This window comes from Myotis brandtii, unplaced genomic scaffold, assembly GCF_000412655.1.
Source record: "Myotis brandtii unplaced genomic scaffold, ASM41265v1 scaffold50, whole genome shotgun sequence".
Lineage (NCBI taxonomy): Eukaryota > Metazoa > Chordata > Mammalia > Chiroptera > Vespertilionidae > Myotis > Myotis brandtii.
The window spans coordinates 1,807,032-1,828,584 of record NW_005369061.1 but is presented as its reverse complement, the minus strand read 5'-3'; the positions used below and the strand labels follow the sequence as shown (position 1 = coordinate 1,828,584).

The window sequence follows — 21,553 nt, the reverse complement described above, 5'->3', positions numbered from 1 at the left end:
GGAAACAGTTTTATTATTACCTTTTGGGGGGTCTTACTACCTAATAAGAATAGTTCTTATTAATGACCATTTGCATGCTGAGATGTTAACAGGATTAAACTTGAACATCTCCAGATATGTATTAATTACAATCAAATAATCTTTCTGTGCTAGCCATTGTTCTAAAGACTGTATGTATTAACTCACTTTATTTTACCAGCAGTGAGCTCGATACTGTAACTGGGAAATAAACGTAGTGGGATTAAGTGCTTGGTCCAGAGCCAGCACTCGGGTCCCATGCTCTTCACCCTGCTGGAGGCCTTGCCTTCCACCCGACCTCCTCCTGGCGCGGGCAGGTGGTTGTGTTCTAATTGGTTCCGAGAGCTGAGTGATTTTTTTTTTAATATATTTTTTATTGATTTTTTACAGAGAGGAAGGGAGAGAGATAGAGAGTTAGAAACATCGATGAGAGAGAAACATCGATCAGCTGCCTCCTGCACATCTCCTACTGGGGATATGCCCGCAACCAAGGTACATGCCCTTGACCGGAATTGAACCTGGGACCTTCCAGTCCGCAGGCTGACGCTCTATCCACTGAGCCAAACCGGTTTCGGCTGAGTGATTATTTTAAATTTTGCTAATTCCATCCTGCAGCCCTTAGAAATTACAGTACTGTACAAATCTGCCTGGATTTATGAAATAGGTAGATCTGAGAGATTGTATACAAATGGAATGGAAAATGAAGTTCAAATGAACCAGAATGCCTTTTAAATTCTGCAGCAAATCTTTTAAAGCTTTTTCCTAAGTAAATCTGGAAAGCAAAGAAAATCTTCAAAAACTTAATCCAACTTGCTTGTTTATTTTATTTATTTTTAAAGCATAGGGTTTTTTAAAAATACACTTTTGATTTCAGAGAGGAAGAAGACAGGGAGAGAGAAACATCAGTGATGAGAGGGAATCATTGATTTGCTGCCTCCTGCACGCCCCCTACTGGGGATTTAGCCCAAAACCTGGGCATGTGCCCTTGACCGGAATCGAACCTGGGACCCTTCAGTCGCAGGCTGACGCTCTATCCACTGAGCAAAACCAGCTAGGACCCAAGTTGCTGTTTTACAGGCAAGGAAATAGAGCCCAGGAGAGGTGCAGTGACCTAACCTGTTTGTGAACGTTTTCTACTGCATCACTATCCCGAAAAGTGCTCAGGAGGAGCCAAGGGTATTGCTGCGAATTTAAATTTCAAGTACACATTGAGATCACTTGGTCAATAAATTGGTCATCTAGACAGAGCCTGTCTTGTTTTTTAAACATTTTTTTAAATTGATTTCAGAGAGAGGAAGGGAGAGGGAGAGAGAGAAACATCGATAGGCTGCCTCCTACTGGGGATCGAGCCCGAAATCCAGGCATGTGCCCTGACCTGGAATGCAGCCGGCAGCCTGGTGCGTGGGACTACGCTCCACCAGCTGAGCCACACAGCCCGGTTAATGTGCTAACAGAATATTTGTCTCTGGATATTTGCTTAAAGCTCACTCACAGCAATGAGACCTCGATTTAACAATAGTGAGCTTTATCTTCTGACTAAAAATTAACAGGAATATCTTTAGATTTTCCATTGTAAGCTAAATTCTTACTTGGGAAGTTGCCTTTATTTATTAATATAAATACATATTTGGCTTTGATGGCAGGTGTGTTGAAACCATGCCATTTCCAGGAGGTTAAATGCAACACACTTATGTGGAGAGCCCGAGGCCTTGTGGGGGCTCTTTAAAAAGCACAGAATGGGCAGCCTCCAGCCCTCTTTTCTCTGCCAGTAGCCAAGTCAGCATGGATCTGTATCTTTTTATTTGACAGCATAATTATGAGGGTGGGGCCCGAGCTAGAACGAAGACTGCTACTCAGGCTTTGACACAGCCTAGAAGCTATATAGTTTGTGGTTTGGAGCAGAGTTTGTTCTTCTACAAATATCCTACTGGTTTCCTAAAAGAAAAAACTAGGGAGTCAATGATAGTTTGGCTTGACCTACGTGGCTCAGTGGTTGAGCGTCGACCTATGAACCAGGAGGTCTGGGTTCAATTCCGGTCAGGCGTGCCCTGGCCGATCCAGTAGCGGGACATGCAGGAGACAGCCGATCAGTGATTTTCATCATTGATGTTTCTATCTCTCCCTCTCCCCTTCCTCTCTGAAATCAATAAAAATATATTCTAGGGGGTGGGGGGAAGAACGACAATTTTAAATTGTCTAAAGTTGCGTCCTCGCAGAGGTTCGATTTACCACCTTTCCATCACTGCCCCCTCCCCAGTCAAATTCAGTTCATTTCTGTATTTGAGGGTATCTGGCCCTCAGAGCTCGGCATGCAATTGCTGTTGTGAAAGGGCAAGTGTCAGGATGGTTTTTGTCGTTCCTTTATACAGAACGATACTGTTGGCAGGTATGGCACGTTTGTGTGTTCATTCGGCAAACCAAGTGCCAGATACTGCTTTTGACAAAGGGCAGCACCTCGCTAAGTGTTGCCATGGAGTCACACACATGCTGGGTGGCACAAAGGGGCTGCAGGAGCTGAGGAAAACTTCTTGGAGAAGCTAACATTTGGGTTAGAGCTAGTGAGCTTTTTATTAAATGACCCCTAGGCTGTATCAGTCAGCTGGTTGAGCCATCTGCTGCCAGGGGGGTTGGAGCTGCTGCGCCTACCCCGCCAGGTGGTTGTATTCATTGTGATCTTGATCTTTTGCAGTTGAGGAACCTGCTGACATGGTACGCTAAGGAATTCAAAGACCCTCTGCTGCAGGACCCCCCAGTGTGGTTTAAATCCTTCCTGTTTTGCGAGCTTGTGTTTCAGCTGCCTTTCTTTCCCATTGCAACATACGCCTTCTTCAAAGGTTGGTGAATGGTGGGGAAATCCCATTCCTGCTCAAATCAGGTCCCAGAAATCTTGGGGAAAGTATCTTCAAAGGGGAGAGGAGGGGCCCCTGTGGTTGTGTGAGGGGGTGGAGGATGTGGTGGGACGGCCAGGATGGCTCCTATAAAGGGACATCATGTGGCTCAGGCTAATGTCTGTGGTCGGCTCGGCTGCATAACTGCTCAGCCAACTGGACATCTCTCATACACGGGAAACTTGAGGCTCCTTAAAGCTTGAACTTGTTGCTTTTTATTTCTTTTATTATTGGGTTTCATTTTTCTGTTTTAGGTAGTATCATGCTGGCTTGTAAGTAGTAGCATCAAGCTAATTCCGAGGGTTAACTTCTTTTTAAAAAATGATTCTTACAGTGTCCCCATATGTCTGATGCTGTTATAAAGAAAGTAGTCATACCGACATATGTGGTAACTAAGCTTGTAGAGCTTATCTCCCACTGCAGCTCCCAATCCATCTCTGGGCAGAATCTACTGATCCTCTCACCTACATATACTATAATTACTTAACAGACATGTTGCTGTCAGCCGCCCTCCCGTCCCCGTCCCCCCCCCCACACACACACTTCAGACCAAACAGGTTTAACTTTTACTGCCCTAGAGTTTTCCTGAATTAAATTCCAATTCCCACCCTGGCTCTTTGGAAAATTTGCACATTTAGGCAGCATGATAACACATCTGGTTTTCCATTTGTTTCCACTTGGTAAAGGAGGTAGAATGGTTCGGCTGAAAGGAGCAGTCAGAGGTGTCCTGGGGCGCGTCATGGGCAGACCTAACGCTTATCTCTCTTCCCGACACCTGCAGGAGGCTGCAAGTGGATTCGCACCGCCGCCATCGTCTACTCAGCCCACACCATGACAACCCTGATTCCAATTCTCTGCACGTTTCTGTTGGAGGATTTCTCTAAAGCCAGTGGTTTCAAAGGACAAGGGCCTAAGACTTTACGTGAACGCTTAACCCTCGTATCTGTCTATGCCCCTTACTTTCTCATCCCTCTTATGCTTCTGCTTTTCATGTTGCGGAGCCCCTACTACAAATATGAGGAGAAAAGAAAGAAAAAATGAGAACTACACAAGGAAAACTGCTCAGAACCCATGTCTTCAGTAGCATTTGAAACACCAGCAGCAGGAGCCATAAACTGTCACCTTCCATGGGCACTGGCACAGACCCATCACCTGAGGACGGGCCACATTCACCATGTGCCCACATCACCTTCCATGGGCACTGGCACAGACCCATCACCTGACGTTCCATTGCAGAATTACCAAAAACAGGACCAGACCAGAAATGGATAAACTTCTAAGAAACATATCCTGCTTGGCATTTTCATGAGTTATTTGATCCACAATATGCATGTGACTAATCCCCTTGACTCAAGATTCTCTGCAGCAAATCCCGATTCAGCAAAATGAGTAGTACGATGTTTCAGGCCATTTTTAAGTTTCAAATTATGCCTCTTCAATATTCATTAAAAACTATGTTGTTTTCTTGCCTGTACCCCTGGTGGGGGAAGGAGAGAGAGAATAGTCTGCAAGAGGTTTAAGGTTCAGCCCTGGCTGACCTTTCAGTCAGATATGGGTTAAACCAGAAGGTGCTTTGTTTCTGTTTTAAATGGCTCATCCCAGAGGAGAAATTTTTTTTAGTCTCCTTGTTTATCTTCTTTCCAAACTTTAGTCCTGTCTTTTTACAGACCACCGGACAGGAGTCCCTCTACTCTGAGGTCTGGTGTCTCAAACCTGACCTGGAAGTGTGCTGCCTTCTGGATAACTACATTCTTCCTAATAGTTTAATCATTCCTCCCCGTGTTTGTCTCAGTCAAATGGGGGGACAGCTGGGCATAACATGTCCACTGTATGCACCTAGGGTCTCTTCATGTTAGTACCTGGTGTTCCATTAGCTTTCTCTAAGTTCATACTCAAAGCTAACTTAAAAAAAAAAAAAAGGTTTATGAACACATCCAGTCAATCCCCTCTTGCCTGTTCTGCTCACAAGCCATATTACTCTAATTATTGGGAGTATCCTCTGACTCGTGTCCAGTCCAAATAAAGGCAGCTGCTGGCCATTGCCTGGTTTGTTTTGTGGACAAGGGGCTGGAGAGTCCAAGGTTCTCTTACAAGTGATTAAGTGTACACTTTAAGGGCACCAGGAAAAGAGGTAGATAAGCCATTTGAAAACAATAATTTATTGCTTTTTTTCTCCAAAGCTTTGTGAATTTACAAAAAAAAAATCAAAGTTTACAGACTGCTTATTTCAGAATAAGAATGCAAGAGGTGAGAACCTGGGCCACCGTGGTCGCAGGGCGTCTACCAGATCTGCACTGGCATCTGAAACAAGCCCCCGCCCCAGATCTGTTTTATTGCCTTCAGAGACGATGCATCCTTCACACACCATCTCACATGATATACTTGGGTCATTAGTCAAAGTCACTGGAATGGTACAGAGGTTTTTTTTTTTTTTTTCCTACCCTCCTGCTATACAATGAAATTTTCAGTTCATTTCTGAAAAATAAATTGGTCAATAAATTCATTTTGTTCTGCTTCTACTTTACACAAAGCTTCATATTCAACCCGATACCTGAAAAACAAAATTGTTAGAAGCCCTAAAAATGGATGAAATAAACCATGGACTAATTCTTCTAGAGAAGAATATAGATGACTTAAATGATTCCAAGAAACGGTGTTAAATGAAGTTAGGGCAAGAGAGAAAAGACTAGATGTGCAGAGCCCTGCACAGGGCCACCATGAGAAATCTTCGGCCCTTAGAGGGTCTTCCGCCAGCCACCTTTGCCCACTAGCTACCTGAGTCTTCACGCTCTCAAACTACTACAGGTGATTTGATATTAATGAGTTTTCCATCAAATTTTATTTTTAAAACTTTCAAATAGGATGACAAGTGAGACACTTTCTAGGAGAAAAATGAAGAATAAGGATAAGAGGTGACTGTTAAGAAGGAAAAATAGAACTGCAGTGGAGTAAAGACCTTGCTTTACATAATGTCTTACCTTTCGAGCTGCATTTTCTTTTCCGCTATTAGTGCTTGGAGTTGCTGCTGTTGGGCTTCTCTTTGCTTTGCTATAGATTTGAGCAAATTGCGAGCACCAATGGCCTAGAAGAACAGTGTTGCCAAAGAAAGTCATGGCTTCATTCAAACCATCTTCAGCGTTAAGTCCTCAACTGGGTAAGCACCACTTTGGGGCTACCTCACTGCCCAGAAGGGAAAAGAAGGTTGAACCCCAGAGCTTTGGGAAAAAGAAAGGATTAACCTCAGGATTCCAAAGTTAGAATTGGCCTAGAGCTCTGAGGCAGATCTAGGAGTATCCCCAGGGTCTGGAACATTTAGTGCTCTTTGCCAAGTCATCTATACTCTGTACATCTTCATTTATAAGATGATAAAACCATCTATTTCAGTGATGTGACGATTAAAGGAAATAATGACAAAGTACCAGCATATGAGAATTCAAAGTAGGTTAATTGGACCAGGAATTGTTTTTAAAAAACAGGTATAATTGACATGTAATATTTCAGGTGTACAACATGAGTTGATACTTGCATAGGAAATGTTATTTAAAATCTTGTTTTATTAAAAGAACATCCTCCTCAAGTTGTGATAAAGACACACACACACACACACACACACACACACACACAAAGTCAAGAAGGCAGAAGATGACAGGCTAGTGAACGAGGATCCCAGGCCAAGATTGAGATAAAATGCATGCTGATCTTACCTTCATCTTCTCATTTTCTGCTTCTTTTGCAAGTTGGTCAACAAGCTCAAGTAAACCACCAACTATTTTCTGAAATTGGCCAATTTCTTTGGGGGAAAGAAGAAAATGTTTTTATTTCCTCAGTGTCATCACTCTCCCTTTCAGCGGGAGGGAAGGACTGACTGCCCCTGCTAATTTGCATCCAAACAATTTGGTGCCTGCTGGTCTGACGTCTGCCCGCCTTGGTCTGGACCTAGAGATGATGGCCATGTCCAGAGCTAGACTGGGGAGGATCCGGACTTTGAGCCCCCACGACCAGCTAGCTGCTGTTACCTCAGGCTATGAAGGCCCTGGTGGACCTATTCTATGGGTGGATCCCATCCTGCCGTCCCCCCCACCTCCCCCCAGGAGGTACAAAGGGCCACATTCATGAAAGGACTGCCTCAGGACAGGAAGCTGCCTCTTGTAGCCACAGATACACTAGATTTCAGTTGGTGGGGCTATCCACTGTGACCACAGCTAATAAAGAGCTCAAAGCATTTAAGTGCCTAATCTCCCATTCCCCTTTTTTCAATATCCTTGGGTGTGGTGGAACCCCCACTCCTGAGGAGTAAGCTAAGGCCCAAGAAGATGGGACAGCATTCCCAGCAACCAGAAGGCTGGCAATAGAACTCATGCTACCTTCACCAGGTGAGCTCTCCACAGCCTACAGTCCCCAGAAGGCTCGGAAATCCCTGCTCTAGCTAGACCTGCTCTTTATTCGCGCCACTGGTCTTGCTTGGCTGCTAGGACAGGAGGTGTCCTGGGTATCTCCTGTTAAAAGATGTTTTCAAGGGGTCTGTTGAGCTGCTTCTAGGGACTCCAGTTAATCAACTTTTACTCCCAATGCAGACAAGCCCACTACTGAGAATACTATTTCTCCCAAGAAATCAAGTCACCAGTACATAACTCTATTTCCCACTCCCAAGCCATAGTTCTGCTCCCATGAAGTTTAAGGTTTCTGAGAGCAAAAAAATCAATGATGGCATATCTCAAAACACACCCTCCTCTCAGCATTTCAGCGTCTGCTTTGACTGGTGTTCCCTGTGGGACTACATGAGAGCATAAGAAGAGGGCAGGTAGATAAGGTGGGTGGCACATGGGAATTCATAAAGGTCAGGGTCAACCTTCAGGGAGCCAACAGCTCCATTCTGGCTGGGCCAAGAGCAACAGCTGGGAGGTAGGGATGGGGCACAGTTGGAATAATTCAAAGCTGAGTAGCAACATGTCTCCCCAAATGACACTCACTGTCCACGAAGTCCTTGCACTCTTCCTTGAGCTCTGTGGTCTGCTGGCTGACCTCTGGGTCCAACACCCGCAGCTTGTTCAGTTCATCAAAGTGCAACCCAGCTTCCCCCAGGATGTCCTTGGCCATAGCTGTAAGGAAAGCAACCCCAATCCATGATCACTTCCCAGCCGTCCAAAGAAAGGCCTGCTTCCAGCCCAGCCCACTCCTGCCCCCAGATACCAATGCCAAAACCCCAGCTGTTCCAAAGACTCCCCCGTCCCTCTGCCTCCACCTCTCTAAGCCTCACCTGTTTCCCTTCCAGGTTCTCTAGAGAAGATCTGCTCTGAAGGAGTGACAGTAGCAGCCAGGAGGAGATGTGTCATAGGATCAAGGGTCAGGAAAGAATAAAGTCCAGTTGCTTGTCACAGGCATCGTTCATTCAACACATATTTCTTGAGTGCCTACTACATGCCAACATCGCTAGATGCTGGGGGTACAAAGATGAGTGCAACATGGTACCCGCCCTGGAGGAGCACAGTTTAGCTGGAGGAAGACAGACATGTAAACTGAAAAATTATACTGTGTTAAGTGCTTTTACAGAAATATCACTAAAGCACTAGAGAACAGTTAACTTGGCCTGAGGAAGTTCACATCTGAATTAAGTTGTTAGCCATAAGCATATTTATTTATCCCCAATTATATACCCAAAAGGACACGAAAAAGCTTTTCAAATGCAGAACTGCAACAACACAAAAAGCAAGTGAAGAGAAAGTCTGGGTGAATTAAAAATCAGGGTTAAAAAAATAAGCCAGGAGTAAGCATATTGCCCACAATGTATGCCAGGGGGTACTGTGCGCTTGCCTGAACCAGGACCCAAAGTTGGGTCAGTCTCTTTCAAGCAGAAAACACACAGTAAGGAAGTCAGGGCTGGCATTCCAAGCAAAGAACAGCATGAACAACAGCCTGACGTCACTGGAAGGGCCTAGAAGATGAAAGGACAGAGGGTGGAGCTGGAAAGGTCAGAAGGAGCCAGATCAGAGAGACCCTGTGTGCCAAGCTGAGTTTGGGGTTCTTCTGTCGGCAAGAGAACCAGCACAGACATCTCCTCCCTTCCGAGGCCACCCTGCATTCCTGGTCTAAAGGACGCCTCAGTTCTTGTAAAGAAACACTGAAAACACCCTCATTCTGGCTTTAAAATAACACACACACACACACACAAAACACATGCCCTGTCTAGAAAGGAAGGCGATGCTCTTCAGGACTAGCCATTGGCTGCTATACCAATTCCAAACCCCAAGTGTTCCAAAGGCTGCCACCACCTGGCCCCGCACCAGCCCTCCCTCTGCTCCCACCTCCTCCAACCCAACCCTCCCCTCCCAGCTTCCTTAGAGAAGTTCTGTTCTGAATGGGGTGATTCTGGGACTGACTGCCCAGAGCACGTGTACCATCAGAAGATCAATGGTTTAAAAAGCTGGTGTGGCCAAGTTGGTTGGGCATCGCCCATGTACCTGGAGGTGGCCAGTTGGATTCCCAGTCAGGGCACATGCCCGGGTGGCATGCTCCATCCCGAGTAGAGGGTGTGTAGGAGGCAGTCGATCAAGGTTTCATCTCATAAGGTTTCTCTCTTCCTCTCCCTTCAAAAAGTCAATAAAATCTTTAAAAAAAAGGGGGGGGGGGGTTAAGTCCCATCATTGCCAGAACTGATTTTCAAGAGGACCAGAAATCCAGATTTACATATGGAATCTGATTTTTAAAGGAAAGTATCTAATTCAAAAATTCAAAGTAAGGAACAGAACACATCCACAACTGTGTGGGCCAACTAATGCACGTCCACAGGTTGTCTGTGTATGACTGGGGCCCAGAGCCTGTGGCCTCCCTGGAATCCACTCAAGTAAGCTGGCGCGCATCCCCCCCCCCCCCGCCCCCCCCAACACACACACACACACACACACACACACACAAAGTCAAGAAGGCAGAAGATGACAGGCTAGTGAACGAGGATCCCAGGCCAAGATTGAGATAAAATGCATGCTGATCTTACCTTCATCTTCTCATTTTCTGCTTCTTTTGCAAGTTGGTCAACAAGCTCAAGTAAACCACCAACTATTTTCTGAAATTGGCCAATTTCTTTGGGGGAAAGAAGAAAATGTTTTTATTTCCTCAGTGTCATCACTCTCCCTTTCAGCGGGAGGGAAGGACTGACTGCCCCTGCTAATTTGCATCCAAACAATTTGGTGCCTGCTGGTCTGACGTCTGCCCGCCTTGGTCTGGACCTAGAGATGATGGCCATGTCCAGAGCTAGACTGGGGAGGATCCGGACTTTGAGCCCCCACGACCAGCTAGCTGCTGTTACCTCAGGCTATGAAGGCCCTGGTGGACCTATTCTATGGGTGGATCCCATCCTGCCGTCCCCCCCACCTCCCCCCAGGAGGTACAAAGGGCCACATTCATGAAAGGACTGCCTCAGGACAGGAAGCTGCCTCTTGTAGCCACAGATACACTAGATTTCAGTTGGTGGGGCTATCCACTGTGACCACAGCTAATAAAGAGCTCAAAGCATTTAAGTGCCTAATCTCCCATTCCCCTTTTTTCAATATCCTTGGGTGTGGTGGAACCCCCACTCCTGAGGAGTAAGCTAAGGCCCAAGAAGATGGGACAGCATTCCCAGCAACCAGAAGGCTGGCAATAGAACTCATGCTACCTTCACCAGGTGAGCTCTCCACAGCCTACAGTCCCCAGAAGGCTCGGAAATCCCTGCTCTAGCTAGACCTGCTCTTTATTCGCGCCACTGGTCTTGCTTGGCTGCTAGGACAGGAGGTGTCCTGGGTATCTCCTGTTAAAAGATGTTTTCAAGGGGTCTGTTGAGCTGCTTCTAGGGACTCCAGTTAATCAACTTTTACTCCCAATGCAGACAAGCCCACTACTGAGAATACTATTTCTCCCAAGAAATCAAGTCACCAGTACATAACTCTATTTCCCACTCCCAAGCCATAGTTCTGCTCCCATGAAGTTTAAGGTTTCTGAGAGCAAAAAAATCAATGATGGCATATCTCAAAACACACCCTCCTCTCAGCATTTCAGCGTCTGCTTTGACTGGTGTTCCCTGTGGGACTACATGAGAGCATAAGAAGAGGGCAGGTAGATAAGGTGGGTGGCACATGGGAATTCATAAAGGTCAGGGTCAACCTTCAGGGAGCCAACAGCTCCATTCTGGCTGGGCCAAGAGCAACAGCTGGGAGGTAGGGATGGGGCACAGTTGGAATAATTCAAAGCTGAGTAGCAACATGTCTCCCCAAATGACACTCACTGTCCACGAAGTCCTTGCACTCTTCCTTGAGCTCTGTGGTCTGCTGGCTGACCTCTGGGTCCAACACCCGCAGCTTGTTCAGTTCATCAAAGTGCAACCCAGCTTCCCCCAGGATGTCCTTGGCCATAGCTGTAAGGAAAGCAACCCCAATCCATGATCACTTCCCAGCCGTCCAAAGAAAGGCCTGCTTCCAGCCCAGCCCACTCCTGCCCCCAGATACCAATGCCAAAACCCCAGCTGTTCCAAAGACTCCCCCGTCCCTCTGCCTCCACCTCTCTAAGCCTCACCTGTTTCCCTTCCAGGTTCTCTAGAGAAGATCTGCTCTGAAGGAGTGACAGTAGCAGCCAGGAGGAGATGTGTCATAGGATCAAGGGTCAGGAAAGAATAAAGTCCAGTTGCTTGTCACAGGCATCGTTCATTCAACACATATTTCTTGAGTGCCTACTACATGCCAACATCGCTAGATGCTGGGGGTACAAAGATGAGTGCAACATGGTACCCGCCCTGGAGGAGCACAGTTTAGCTGGAGGAAGACAGACATGTAAACTGAAAAATTATACTGTGTTAAGTGCTTTTACAGAAATATCACTAAAGCACTAGAGAACAGTTAACTTGGCCTGAGGAAGTTCACATCTGAATTAAGTTGTTAGCCATAAGCATATTTATTTATCCCCAATTATATACCCAAAAGGACACGAAAAAGCTTTTCAAATGCAGAACTGCAACAACACAAAAAGCAAGTGAAGAGAAAGTCTGGGTGAATTAAAAATCAGGGTTAAAAAAATAAGCCAGGAGTAAGCATATTGCCCACAATGTATGCCAGGGGGTACTGTGCGCTTGCCTGAACCAGGACCCAAAGTTGGGTCAGTCTCTTTCAAGCAGAAAACACACAGTAAGGAAGTCAGGGCTGGCATTCCAAGCAAAGAACAGCATGAACAACAGCCTGACGTCACTGGAAGGGCCTAGAAGATGAAAGGACAGAGGGTGGAGCTGGAAAGGTCAGAAGGAGCCAGATCAGAGAGACCCTGTGTGCCAAGCTGAGTTTGGGGTTCTTCTGTCGGCAAGAGAACCAGCACAGACATCTCCTCCCTTCCGAGGCCACCCTGCATTCCTGGTCTAAAGGACGCCTCAGTTCTTGTAAAGAAACACTGAAAACACCCTCATTCTGGCTTTAAAATAACACACACACACACACACAAAACACATGCCCTGTCTAGAAAGGAAGGCGATGCTCTTCAGGACTAGCCATTGGCCGCTATACCAATTCCAAACCCCAGGGGTTCCAAAGGCTGCCACCACCTGGCCCCGCACCAGCCCTCCCTCTGCTCCCACCTCCTCCAACCCAACCCTCCCCTCCCAGCTTCCTTAGAGAAGTTCTGTTCTGAATGGGGTGATTCTGGGACTGACTGCCCAGAGCACGTGTACCATCAGAAGATCAATGGTTTAAAAAGCTGGTGTGGCCAAGTTGGTTGGGCATCGCCCATGTACCTGGAGGTGGCCAGTTGGATTCCCAGTCAGGGCACATGCCCGGGTGGCATGCTCCATCCCGAGTAGAGGGTGTGTAGGAGGCAGTCGATCAAGGTTTCATCTCATAAGGTTTCTCTCTTCCTCTCCCTTCAAAAAGTCAATAAAATCTTTTAAAAAAAGGGGGGGGGGTTAAGTCCCATCATTGCCAGAACTGATTTTCAAGAGGACCAGAAATCCAGATTTACATATGGAATCTGATTTTTAAAGGAAAGTATCTAATTCAAAAATTCAAAGTAAGGAACAGAACACATCCACAACTGTGTGGGCCAACTAATACACGTCCACAGGTTGTCTGTGTATGACTGGGGCCCAGAGCCTGTGGCCTCCCTGGAATCCACTCAAGTAAGCTGGCGCGCATCTTCCTTTTGAAACATTTTAACCATCCAGAGCTTCCTTATGATCAGAAGGAAAGTATCTAATTCAAAAATTCAAAGTAAGGAACAGAACACATCCACAACTGTGTGGGCCAACTAATACACGTCCACAGGTTGTCTGTGTATGACTGGGGCCCAGAGCCTGTGGCCTCCCTGGAATCCACTCAAGTAAGCTGGCGCGCATCTTCCTTTTGAAACATTTTAATCATCCAGAGCTTCCTTATGATCAGGTGTTTTTTTTTTAATGTTTTTATTGATTTCAGAGAGGAAGGGACAGGGACAGACAGACAGAAACATCAACGATGAGAGAATCATTGATTGGCTGCCTCCTGCACACCCCCCACTGGGGATGGAGCCCCCACCCCCGCCATGTGTCCTGCCCCGAATCGAACCGTGACCTCCTGGTTCATGGGTCAACGTTCAACCACTGAGCCACACCAACTCTGTTGATCAGGATTAAAAAAATATTTGTTCATATTTTTTAATATCCTACTTGTTACATTTACACATATAGTCTGAGTACTTAACACCTACTGGGGATTAACCAGATCAACTACTCTAGAAAGTTCCAAGTAACCTGCGGGAGCAAACATCTGCGTCAACTTTTGCTCCCTTCCCTGAGAGCACGAATTTATTCAGAGACACCTACTGAGCCCCTGCCCTGGAGACGGAATAGTGAAGAAAATGCTTTCATGCTATAGCTCCTGAGCTCTGGACGAAGAGTAGACAGATCATCACAAATGATGGTAACAGTATGAGGAGAGGCCCAGGGTGCCAGGGGACGCGGCAGCAGCAGCACATGCTTCTTATGGGGACCGGGGTGTCACAAAAGCCTTCTGCAAAAGGGACACTGAAGCTGGGACCTAACAGATGCCCAAAAGTTTGTCAAGTGAAGGGGCGAGGCGGCATTCCCGGCAGAGGGGAAAGCATGTGTGAAGACCTGAAGCTGTGACAAATTAAACACATCCCAACAACTGGACAAGAGGGGGCGCGGGACAGGACGCCGCTAGGGAAGGGAGCTGGAGCTGGAAGGGCTCTGAAAGCTGCAGTAATGGCCTTGGGTTTTATCAGAGGCTTCATGAGCAGCCAGTGGGTTCTCAACAGAGTGACATGGTCAGATCTGCCTTTAGAGAAGCCACCGTGACCCAGGACGGAGACTGGGCTGGAGGACACGAGGGTGGGAGTTTATCACGGTAACCCCAGCATCTAGCGTGGGGCCTGCACATAACCGGCACTCAGCAACTGTGGAATGAAAGACTGTGAGAACAGAGCAGGTGACTACAGTCCCCAAGGCGGGGAGCTGCAGAAAAGTGTTCCGATTTGAGCTGTCTTGTAAGTCGAGTTGTTAGGACCGAGTAAAGGAGTGACTGAATGTAGCAGGGGCTTCGGGGATGAGGGAAGGAAAGAGTCAGACAAGATCCCCGTGTTTCTGGCTGGAGACAACTGTAGGGCTGAATGCGATGGGTAAGACCAGAGAAGGGGTGAAGGGAGAGGATTCACAGCTGACTATCAGGTCTCTCCCAACTCCCACCACTCGCGCGTCTGAGCCTCTGAGCAACACCGGGCGCAAGAGCCGGGCTGAGCTCCCCGGGAGGAGGGCGGCGACCCCTTTCCGCCCCCCCGGCTCCCCCAGGTCCATGCCAGGCACCGCGAGGAAGCTCATCCATGGGGCACAGGGAAAGGGCACTGGGCAGAAAGTCAGAAAGGTCTGGGTGGTGGAACTGGCTGTCTTCACTATGTAAACTCCTTGGACTTATCTGAGCCCGTTTTCTCACAAGGTTGTTGTGAGCACCCGCGCGTAAAGCTGCAGGCCCACGCGGCGTGTAATACCGCTCCCGAAGAGTTGGGCGGAATTCCCACGTTTCTTTCCGTCTGGGACGGTCTTTCCTCGAGGCGCGGGCCTGTCGGATTTATCTCGCCCCGGGTCCGCCCACGTCTCCCGACCGGAGTCACGGCCTACCTTCCGACCCTGCGGCGGCGGCGGCGCGCGGCAGCCCAGGCTGAGGTTGGCAGAGAGCTTCTCTCGATCCGCGGAAGCGGTACCTGGCCCGCCAGCCTCAGCCGCTGCCACGGCTACAGGACCTGTGTACGCATAACGTCACTACTTGACACCGGAAGCATTTACCCCGCCTGACCCGAAGAGCCTGCTGGGAAACAGAGGCCCGAGAAGTGGGACCGCTGCCTACAAGATCCAGAGGCCTTTGCACCGGAAAGTCTTCCGGAAGTAGTTGTGGGCTCTCCAGGGAATATTCTCGCAGTGGTTCTCAACCTTCCTAATGCCCCGACCCTTTAATACAGTTCCTCGTGTTGTGGCGACCCCCCAACCATAAAATTATTTTCGTTGCTACTTCATAACTGTAATGTTGCTACTGTTATGAATCGTAATGTAAATATCTGATATGCTATATGTGTTTTCTGATGGTCGCGACCCACAGGTTGAGAACCGCTGCTAGGGACTCTTCCTTCTCCCTTGATTGGATGCTGGGCATGCCGGGATTTACAGTCTCAGGCTCCTGGGCCCGCCCCGCTGGGCGGCAGCTCGGGAGGGAGTGTGCAGTCGGAGGATGTGATTTCACAGCCCGGGATTGCTGTTTGAAGGGCGGCCACATCCTAGGGGCGGTACGGTGTCGGCCTGCTACCCACCTGACAGGAGAGGCGCCGCTGGGGACGGTAAGAATCGGGTCTGCCGATACCCTAGGCGACGGGGAGGGATGGACGGGCCTCGCGCTAGAGCAAAGAGCCCCACCTGGTCCTGGGGAAAAGGCGTGGGACAGCGTAGGGGAGATGGGTGGGGTGGGGTGGGTGTCTGTCTGTGTGTCTCTGTGTCCGGGTCTCTGTTTCTCGGTAGTAAGCGGGGGTACGAGCTGGGAAAGACTCCACACTGGCCACAGAGAGTTTGGGTCTTGTTTAATTTCTCCAGACCCTTTGGATGAAGCCTACGATTTTTACACTTAGGATTTCTGCTAGACCCGCCGTCTCTCCGCACGTCCCACTTCCCCGTGTGTAACTAATTGCTGAGTGTTCTTCCTTTAGGACCCCTCCCGCCTCCCACCGCCGAGGTGGTTTGCCCTTGATTCTGCTCGGGCTCCCCTTAGCTTCGCTGAGTGTGACACGGATGCGCCCCCAGCCTCAGGCACCCCCAGATACCCGCACACAAAGTCCGGAAGGAAGAGCACTGAGGCTTCCAGTGGAAACTTCATTCTCACAGGAATTACTTTCTGGGCGTTACCTGCCAGAGAATTCCTGGAACCCATTGGTATGGACAGAATCTGAGCTGACGTCACCCAGGGGCTCCTAGCAATTGCTTTGTAGGAAAAGAATAGATTAACTTTGGGTTTGTCTTTCTCTGTTGGCAACAACCTAGTCTTTGAGTTCCTTTGCTTTGGTGGAATAAGTGTGTGTTTTCTTTGATCCTGGGGAAATGGATGCTAGACACAAAACACACAAGAACTGGTTGAAACCTGTTAAGGGGAGGTTTTGTTCCTTTGGGGTGGGCTGAGGAAGGTAAGGTGATCTCAGACTAGTGTTACTTATTGATCAGGCAGTCTTCAGGTGAGGGTTCTTTGTGTCCTTGAAGCAAATGAGAGTCACCTGGACAAGCCATCAGAGGAATTCAGTACCTCACAGCACCTGCTCCGGCCCTTCCTGGGCAATCCTTCCCAGGGACCTACCTAAATTATCAGAGACGATTTCAGTGTAACAGACCAACATATAGTCAGTGCTTTAAAATGTGAATGGCATTGTGCTAAGTTTGGAGAATGGAGCAGTGAACTTGGGAAAACCAGTGCACTGTTTCTGGGTTGCACCTACAAGAGATGATGTGCAACTGTAAACTTCTGAATGTTGTGATGATTAAATGAAGTAATTCCACTCTTTTTCCTGTTTCCATTTTCACCACTATAGTCCAAGCCTTCACCATTCTTCTCTTGCCCAGACTACTGCTTCCTCTGGTCTTCCCACTGGGTCTCTTGAACCCTTACAATATATTCTCTGCACAGCAGCCAGAGCCTGGATCCTTTATAAAGGAAGTGTATCCTGTCCCTCAGACTCCTGGGAAACTCCTAGGCTGGCTGGACTCACAGTAGGTTTGTCTGGAAGTCTTTCCATTCCCAAATGTAAATAGATCATATCAGTCCCCTGCTTAAAACTCTCCAATCGATTTCCATTGCAGTTCGTAAAGAATCAGAACTCTTTAATATGGTCTGGTCTTCCTTTCTATCTATGCACCAGCCATTGTGGCCTTAACTCTGTGCCTAAAACGTGTGTCTACCTGACATTTTGGCATTTACGTTTCCATTCGTCTGGAATATCCTCTCAGACCTCAGCTGGAATGTCACCTTCCCAAACAGGCTTTCCCTGGTCCCCTATCTAGATTAGTGCATCTCCCTAGTCACTTTCTTAATACTGTTTTAGCCCTAGCTGGTTTAGCTCAGTGGATAGAGCGTCGGCCTGCGAACTGAAGGGTCCCAGGTTCGATTCCAGTCAAGGGCACATGCCAGGTTGTGGACTTGATCCCCATTAGGGGCCTGCAGGAGGCAGCCAATCAATGATTCTTTCTCATCATTGATGTTTCTATCTCTCTCCCCTCTCCCTTTCTCTCTGAAATCAATAAAAAATATGTATTAAAAAATACTGTTTTATCTTTATTGCATTTCTCACTTTTGGAATTACCTGCTTATTTGTTTTCTTTTTTTTTTTAAATATATTTTATTGATTTTTCACAGAGAGGAAGGGAGAGAGATAGAGAGCTAGAAACATCGATGAGAGAGAAACATCGACCAGCCGCCTCCTGCACATCTCCCACTGGGGATGTGCCCGCAACCCAGGTACATGCCCTTGACCGGAATCGAACCTGGGACCCTTCAGTCCGCAGGCAGACGCTCTATCCACTGAGCCAAACCGGTTTCGGCTATTTGTTTTCTTGTTTTCTGTATCCACCAACTAGAATGCAAGCTCCATGAGGCCATGCCTTATTCTCTTCTGTATCTCCAGTGCCTGGCACGTAGCAGGGGGAAGTACTAGTAAATGCTAACTCTTATCATATTTATTCTTGTTAACATTATGATGCTTTAAACTCCTTGAAGACAGGGATGATATTTTCTCGTCTCTCTATCCCTACTGCTTAACCTAATAGGAACTCAATATTGTTTTATTGCTGAAGAATTCAGTGAATTAATAAATATTAAATGCCTGGAACATTTAATGCAATGAATGTTTTCTATTATTTTTTTCTTCAGTGTATGGATTCTTTAGAAAACCAAAACATATAACAACGTCTAAATCAAAAGAAGTGACCTAGTTTTACTTTCAATTTCCAAATCACTTAATTGATTTTAGATTTATCATCTGGTCTTTTCTAGCCCTTTCTTCCCATTCTTGTTGGAAGGGAACTAAGGAAGAGATAGGGCTGGGCCCCTTCTCAGGAAAAGAAGCAAAAATAGCCATCCTGTAGTTGTTCAATCCTGAAAAATGGTGACAATTTCAGGAACTTAGGATAGGGCTGGTGCCAAGAAACGGGAAGGTCAGGAAGCGCCTGCTGGAGCCAGGGTCACCTCTGCCAGGAACAGTGGCTGGGACCCTCCAGCCCGACTCGCTTCATGCTCTCCTGAGCTGCTTCTACTCGCCTTCCTGAAGCCAGACTCCGGTGTTACTCAAAATAAGCACTGGCGCAGGCTGCTCCTGGGTCTGGAATCTTTAAAAGGAAGCGTACCCTGTCCCTCAGGCTCCTGGAAACTCCTGAGCAGGCTGAATTCCCAGTGGGTTTGACTGGAAGTCTTGAATCCTGGGAATCTTGAGAAGAAAATAACTGGACTCTGATTGGCAGATCCCCAGGGTAAGGACTTCCGCCCTGCCCAGTCCGTTCCTCTGACTGGCTCCAAGGGCTTGCTTGTCCTCCTTGCCACCCAGAGCTGAGTCTCAGGGAGGCTGGTGACGTGACCAGCTCTGGGCTCTGGGATGTGGTTCCTGGTACCATAAAGAACAGCAGGAGCATCTTTCTTACTATTGCTTAGGGCAGTGGTTCTCAACCTTCTGGCCCTTTAAGTACAGTTCCTCATGTTGTGACCCAACCATAAAATTATTTTCGTTGCTGCTTCATAGCTGTAATGTTGCTACTGTTATGAATCGTAAAGTAAATATCTGATATGCAGGATGGTCTTAGGCGACCGCCAAAGGGGTCGCGACCCACAGGTTGAGAACCGCTGGCTTAGGGCCTTCATCTCTGCCAGGGAATCTTGACTTGTCAAGGAGAGAATGACTGGATGGTCAGTGTTTCTCCTTTTGTCCACTGCTGACTCTTATCTTCTCTCCCATCTCCTGCTCACAGCCTCGAGAGTATGAGGCTCTCACCTCCATTGGCCACTCACTTGTGACCCTTCACCACGGCGGAACCTTCCAAGCCCACCTGTTGCCGTGTGGTGATCTACCTGAAGCGGGAGATGTCGGGGGACACCTGCTTGTGCCCAGCCTCAGGGGCCAAGCCCAAGCTAAGCGGCTTCAAGGGAGGAAGCCTGGGCAACAAATATGTCCAGCTCAATGTGGGCGGTTCGCTGTACTACACCACGGTGCGGGCACTAACGCGGCATGACACCATGCTCAAGGCCATGTTCAGCGGGCGCATGGAGGTGCTGACTGACAAGGAAGGTGAGGTATCGAGGCTGTTGGGCTAGGTGGGAAGGGAAGGAGGTGTTCCTGGGGGTGTGACTTCAGGGCAGGGCTTAAGCCTGGCATATATAGACTCTAGGTTCACTTTTCCAGTTCACCTAGTACAGGACTCCACCTGGCATCCTTAATCAAACTTCAGAATTCTATTTGGCATTGCACATAGATTATCGTATGGCTACGCACCCATTTCCCAGAGAGGCTATCCATACTTTGTTTTTCTCTTCACATAGGACTAGATTCTCATAAGAAGCATCACCATAGTGGCGGGGCAGTGGGCAGAGGCAAACAGGGCTGGTGGTTTGTGTTGTCAGGAGGTGGGCTGAGCGTTCCTGTGCTTCGACCTCTGCAGGCCTCCCCAGAGCCTGGGGGCCTGTCTCTCCTACGTATGTGCCAGTTCTTGGTTTCAGGGGGAGGAGTGAGAGCAACAATGGACTTAAGAGCTTGAGGTTGTTTTCTGCTACCCTATGCTGTGGGCTCTAGCTCATGTGCTCTCTGCCACCTGTCACCAGGCTGTCAGGTGGCCTTTGCTACTGCCTGCTTCTGAGGTACCTGGAGGCAAACAGTCACCCTCTGGGGCCCATTTGAATCCCTAGGCTGGATCCTCATAGACCGATGTGGAAAGCACTTCGGCACCATTTTGAATTACCTCCGTGATGACACCATCATCCTCCCTCAGAACCGTCAAGAAATCAAGGAATTGATGGCTGAAGCAAAATATTACCTCATTCAGGGCCTGGTGAACATGTGCCAGAGTGCCCTGCAGGTATGGCGCAGAGTTGGGGCTGCTTGACATGGTTGGGAGTTGGCCCCCTCCTTCAGGGACATGAGAGTCCAGTTCCTGGAAGGCTGTGTGGCAGGTATGGTTGACGAGTCCAAACCTAGTTAAATATACCAGGTGTTGCCCAGGCCAAGCAAGTGGGCAGCCAGTCAGTTTTGTAAGGTGGTGCACTGAATCCATATGACTAGGCCCTGCTGCTAGTTTATAGCCTAGATACCTGCATTTTAGCTTTTCCAGAAATGGGAGTCTGCTTGCCAGCTGGCAGTTTCTCTTACCAGGGGCTCCTAATCTGTCTGATGCCTCAGCAAGCAGGGCTGGCCATGGCAGAGGGGCTTTGACAGTTCCTGGGGAAAGCCTGGCTAAGCCTGGCAAACAGACCTCAAAGAGGCTTCTCGCTGTGTCACCCAGGACAAGAAGGACTCCTACCAGCCTGTGTGCAACATCCCCATCATCACCTCCCTGAAGGAGGAGGAGAGGCTCATCGAATCTTCCACCAAGGTACTGGGATCTCGGAGGGACTCTTGAGGGCTCAGGCAGGGGATTCCGGGACTTGGCCCTGCCCTCACACTCTCCTCCCTCACAGCCTGTGGTGAAGCTGCTGTACAACAGAAGCAACAACAAGTACTCCTACACCAGGTAAGGTGGGCATCAGTGGCGGGTGGCGTTGGTGGGGTTGAGGGGAGGGCCTTGAGGAAGGGCTGCAGAAGCAGCTAAAAGAGACAAGCAGTCAGAGTGGAAGTTTGGCAGCAGACCAAGGGAAGCCACCTGCACTCCTGGCATGGTTGGCACAGGTCTGGGTCTAAGGAGGGAAGGACAGAGAGTAGAAGGGAGATCAGGGCAGAGGCATTTGGAACTTGGTGCAGAGCCCTGGCTGGAATGGACGAGACTGAACATGTAACACCCGTTTAACATCTGTCATGTCAGGCTGCATGCCAGGTGTTTTCCCAGCATTATCCTATGTGGGGTGGAGGAGGGACACTGGGAAACCAGTGGGCTGGGACTCCTCCTAAGCCGACCTTTGTCCTAGGCCAGTTTCTCCCCTACCCCT

The 21,553-nt window shown here is 48.3% G+C and overlaps 3 protein-coding genes across 16 annotated transcripts in view; 2 read left to right on the top strand and 1 right to left on the bottom strand.

The window, feature by feature from the left end:
- Positions 1-2,596: 2,596 nt before the first annotated feature.
- On the top strand, positions 2,597-4,086 carry TMEM97 (transmembrane protein 97; the record flags this gene model as incomplete). Its single annotated transcript, XM_014548260.1, has 2 exons — positions 2,597-2,852; positions 3,688-4,086. Coding segments are annotated over 2 exons (516 nt in total), but the record flags the coding sequence as incomplete, so codon positions are not given.
- A 781-nt stretch (positions 4,087-4,867) lies between these two features.
- Positions 4,868-15,184, bottom strand: IFT20 (intraflagellar transport 20). Of its 10 annotated transcripts, none has more exons than XM_014548252.1 (6): positions 15,025-15,184; positions 11,451-11,686; positions 11,164-11,292; positions 9,898-9,983; positions 5,885-5,988; positions 4,868-5,381 (listed from the first exon to the last, which is right to left on the bottom strand). In XM_014548252.1, exons 2-6 carry the CDS (start codon positions 11,524-11,526, stop codon positions 5,297-5,299), a joined length of 480 nt encoding a protein of 159 aa, XP_014403738.1. In that variant the 5' UTR covers positions 11,527-11,686; positions 15,025-15,184; the 3' UTR covers positions 4,868-5,296. The 10 variants fall into 10 exon arrangements, with proteins under 10 accessions (XP_014403738.1, XP_014403742.1, XP_014403743.1 ...); XM_014548256.1 differs by having other exon boundaries at positions 11,451-11,486; XM_014548257.1 differs by lacking the exon at positions 11,451-11,686.
- Positions 15,185-15,516: 332 nt separating this feature from the next.
- The window catches only part of TNFAIP1 (tumor necrosis factor, alpha-induced protein 1 (endothelial)), a 10,925-nt gene continuing 4,888 nt past the window's right edge, over positions 15,517-21,553 (top strand). Inside the window, exons 1-7 of one of the 5 annotated variants that reach the window (XM_014548242.1) lie at positions 15,517-15,734; positions 16,098-16,320; positions 16,968-17,145; positions 19,390-19,706; positions 20,321-20,490; positions 20,914-21,003; positions 21,089-21,141. In XM_014548242.1, coding sequence (XP_014403728.1) covers positions 19,502-19,706; positions 20,321-20,490; positions 20,914-21,003; positions 21,089-21,141 — 518 coding nt within the window. In that variant the 5' untranslated portion in view covers positions 15,517-15,734; positions 16,098-16,320; positions 16,968-17,145; positions 19,390-19,501. The remainder of the gene's footprint in view (positions 15,735-16,097; positions 16,321-16,967; positions 17,146-19,389; positions 19,707-20,320; positions 20,491-20,913; positions 21,004-21,088; positions 21,142-21,553) is intronic. The other 4 variants (XM_014548243.1, XM_014548241.1, XM_014548240.1 and 1 more) reach the window with 4 other exon arrangements.

What these genes read in the sequence shown, in the direction of transcription:
- IFT20 (XM_014548252.1), bottom strand. Translation starts at nt 11,526, where the DNA reads ATGACACATCTCCTCCTGGCTGCTACTGTCACTCCTTCAGAGCAGATC. An exon ending in GTGCAAGGACTTCGTGGACA is followed by an intron (nt 9,984 to 11,163) that starts GTGAGTGTCATT and finishes TTTCCCCCAAAG; the next exon opens with AAATTGGCCAATTTCAGAAA. An exon ending in CAGAAAATGAGAAGATGAAG is followed by an intron (nt 5,989 to 9,897) that starts GTAAGATCAGCA and finishes CTGTTCTTCTAG; the next exon opens with GCCATTGGTGCTCGCAATTT.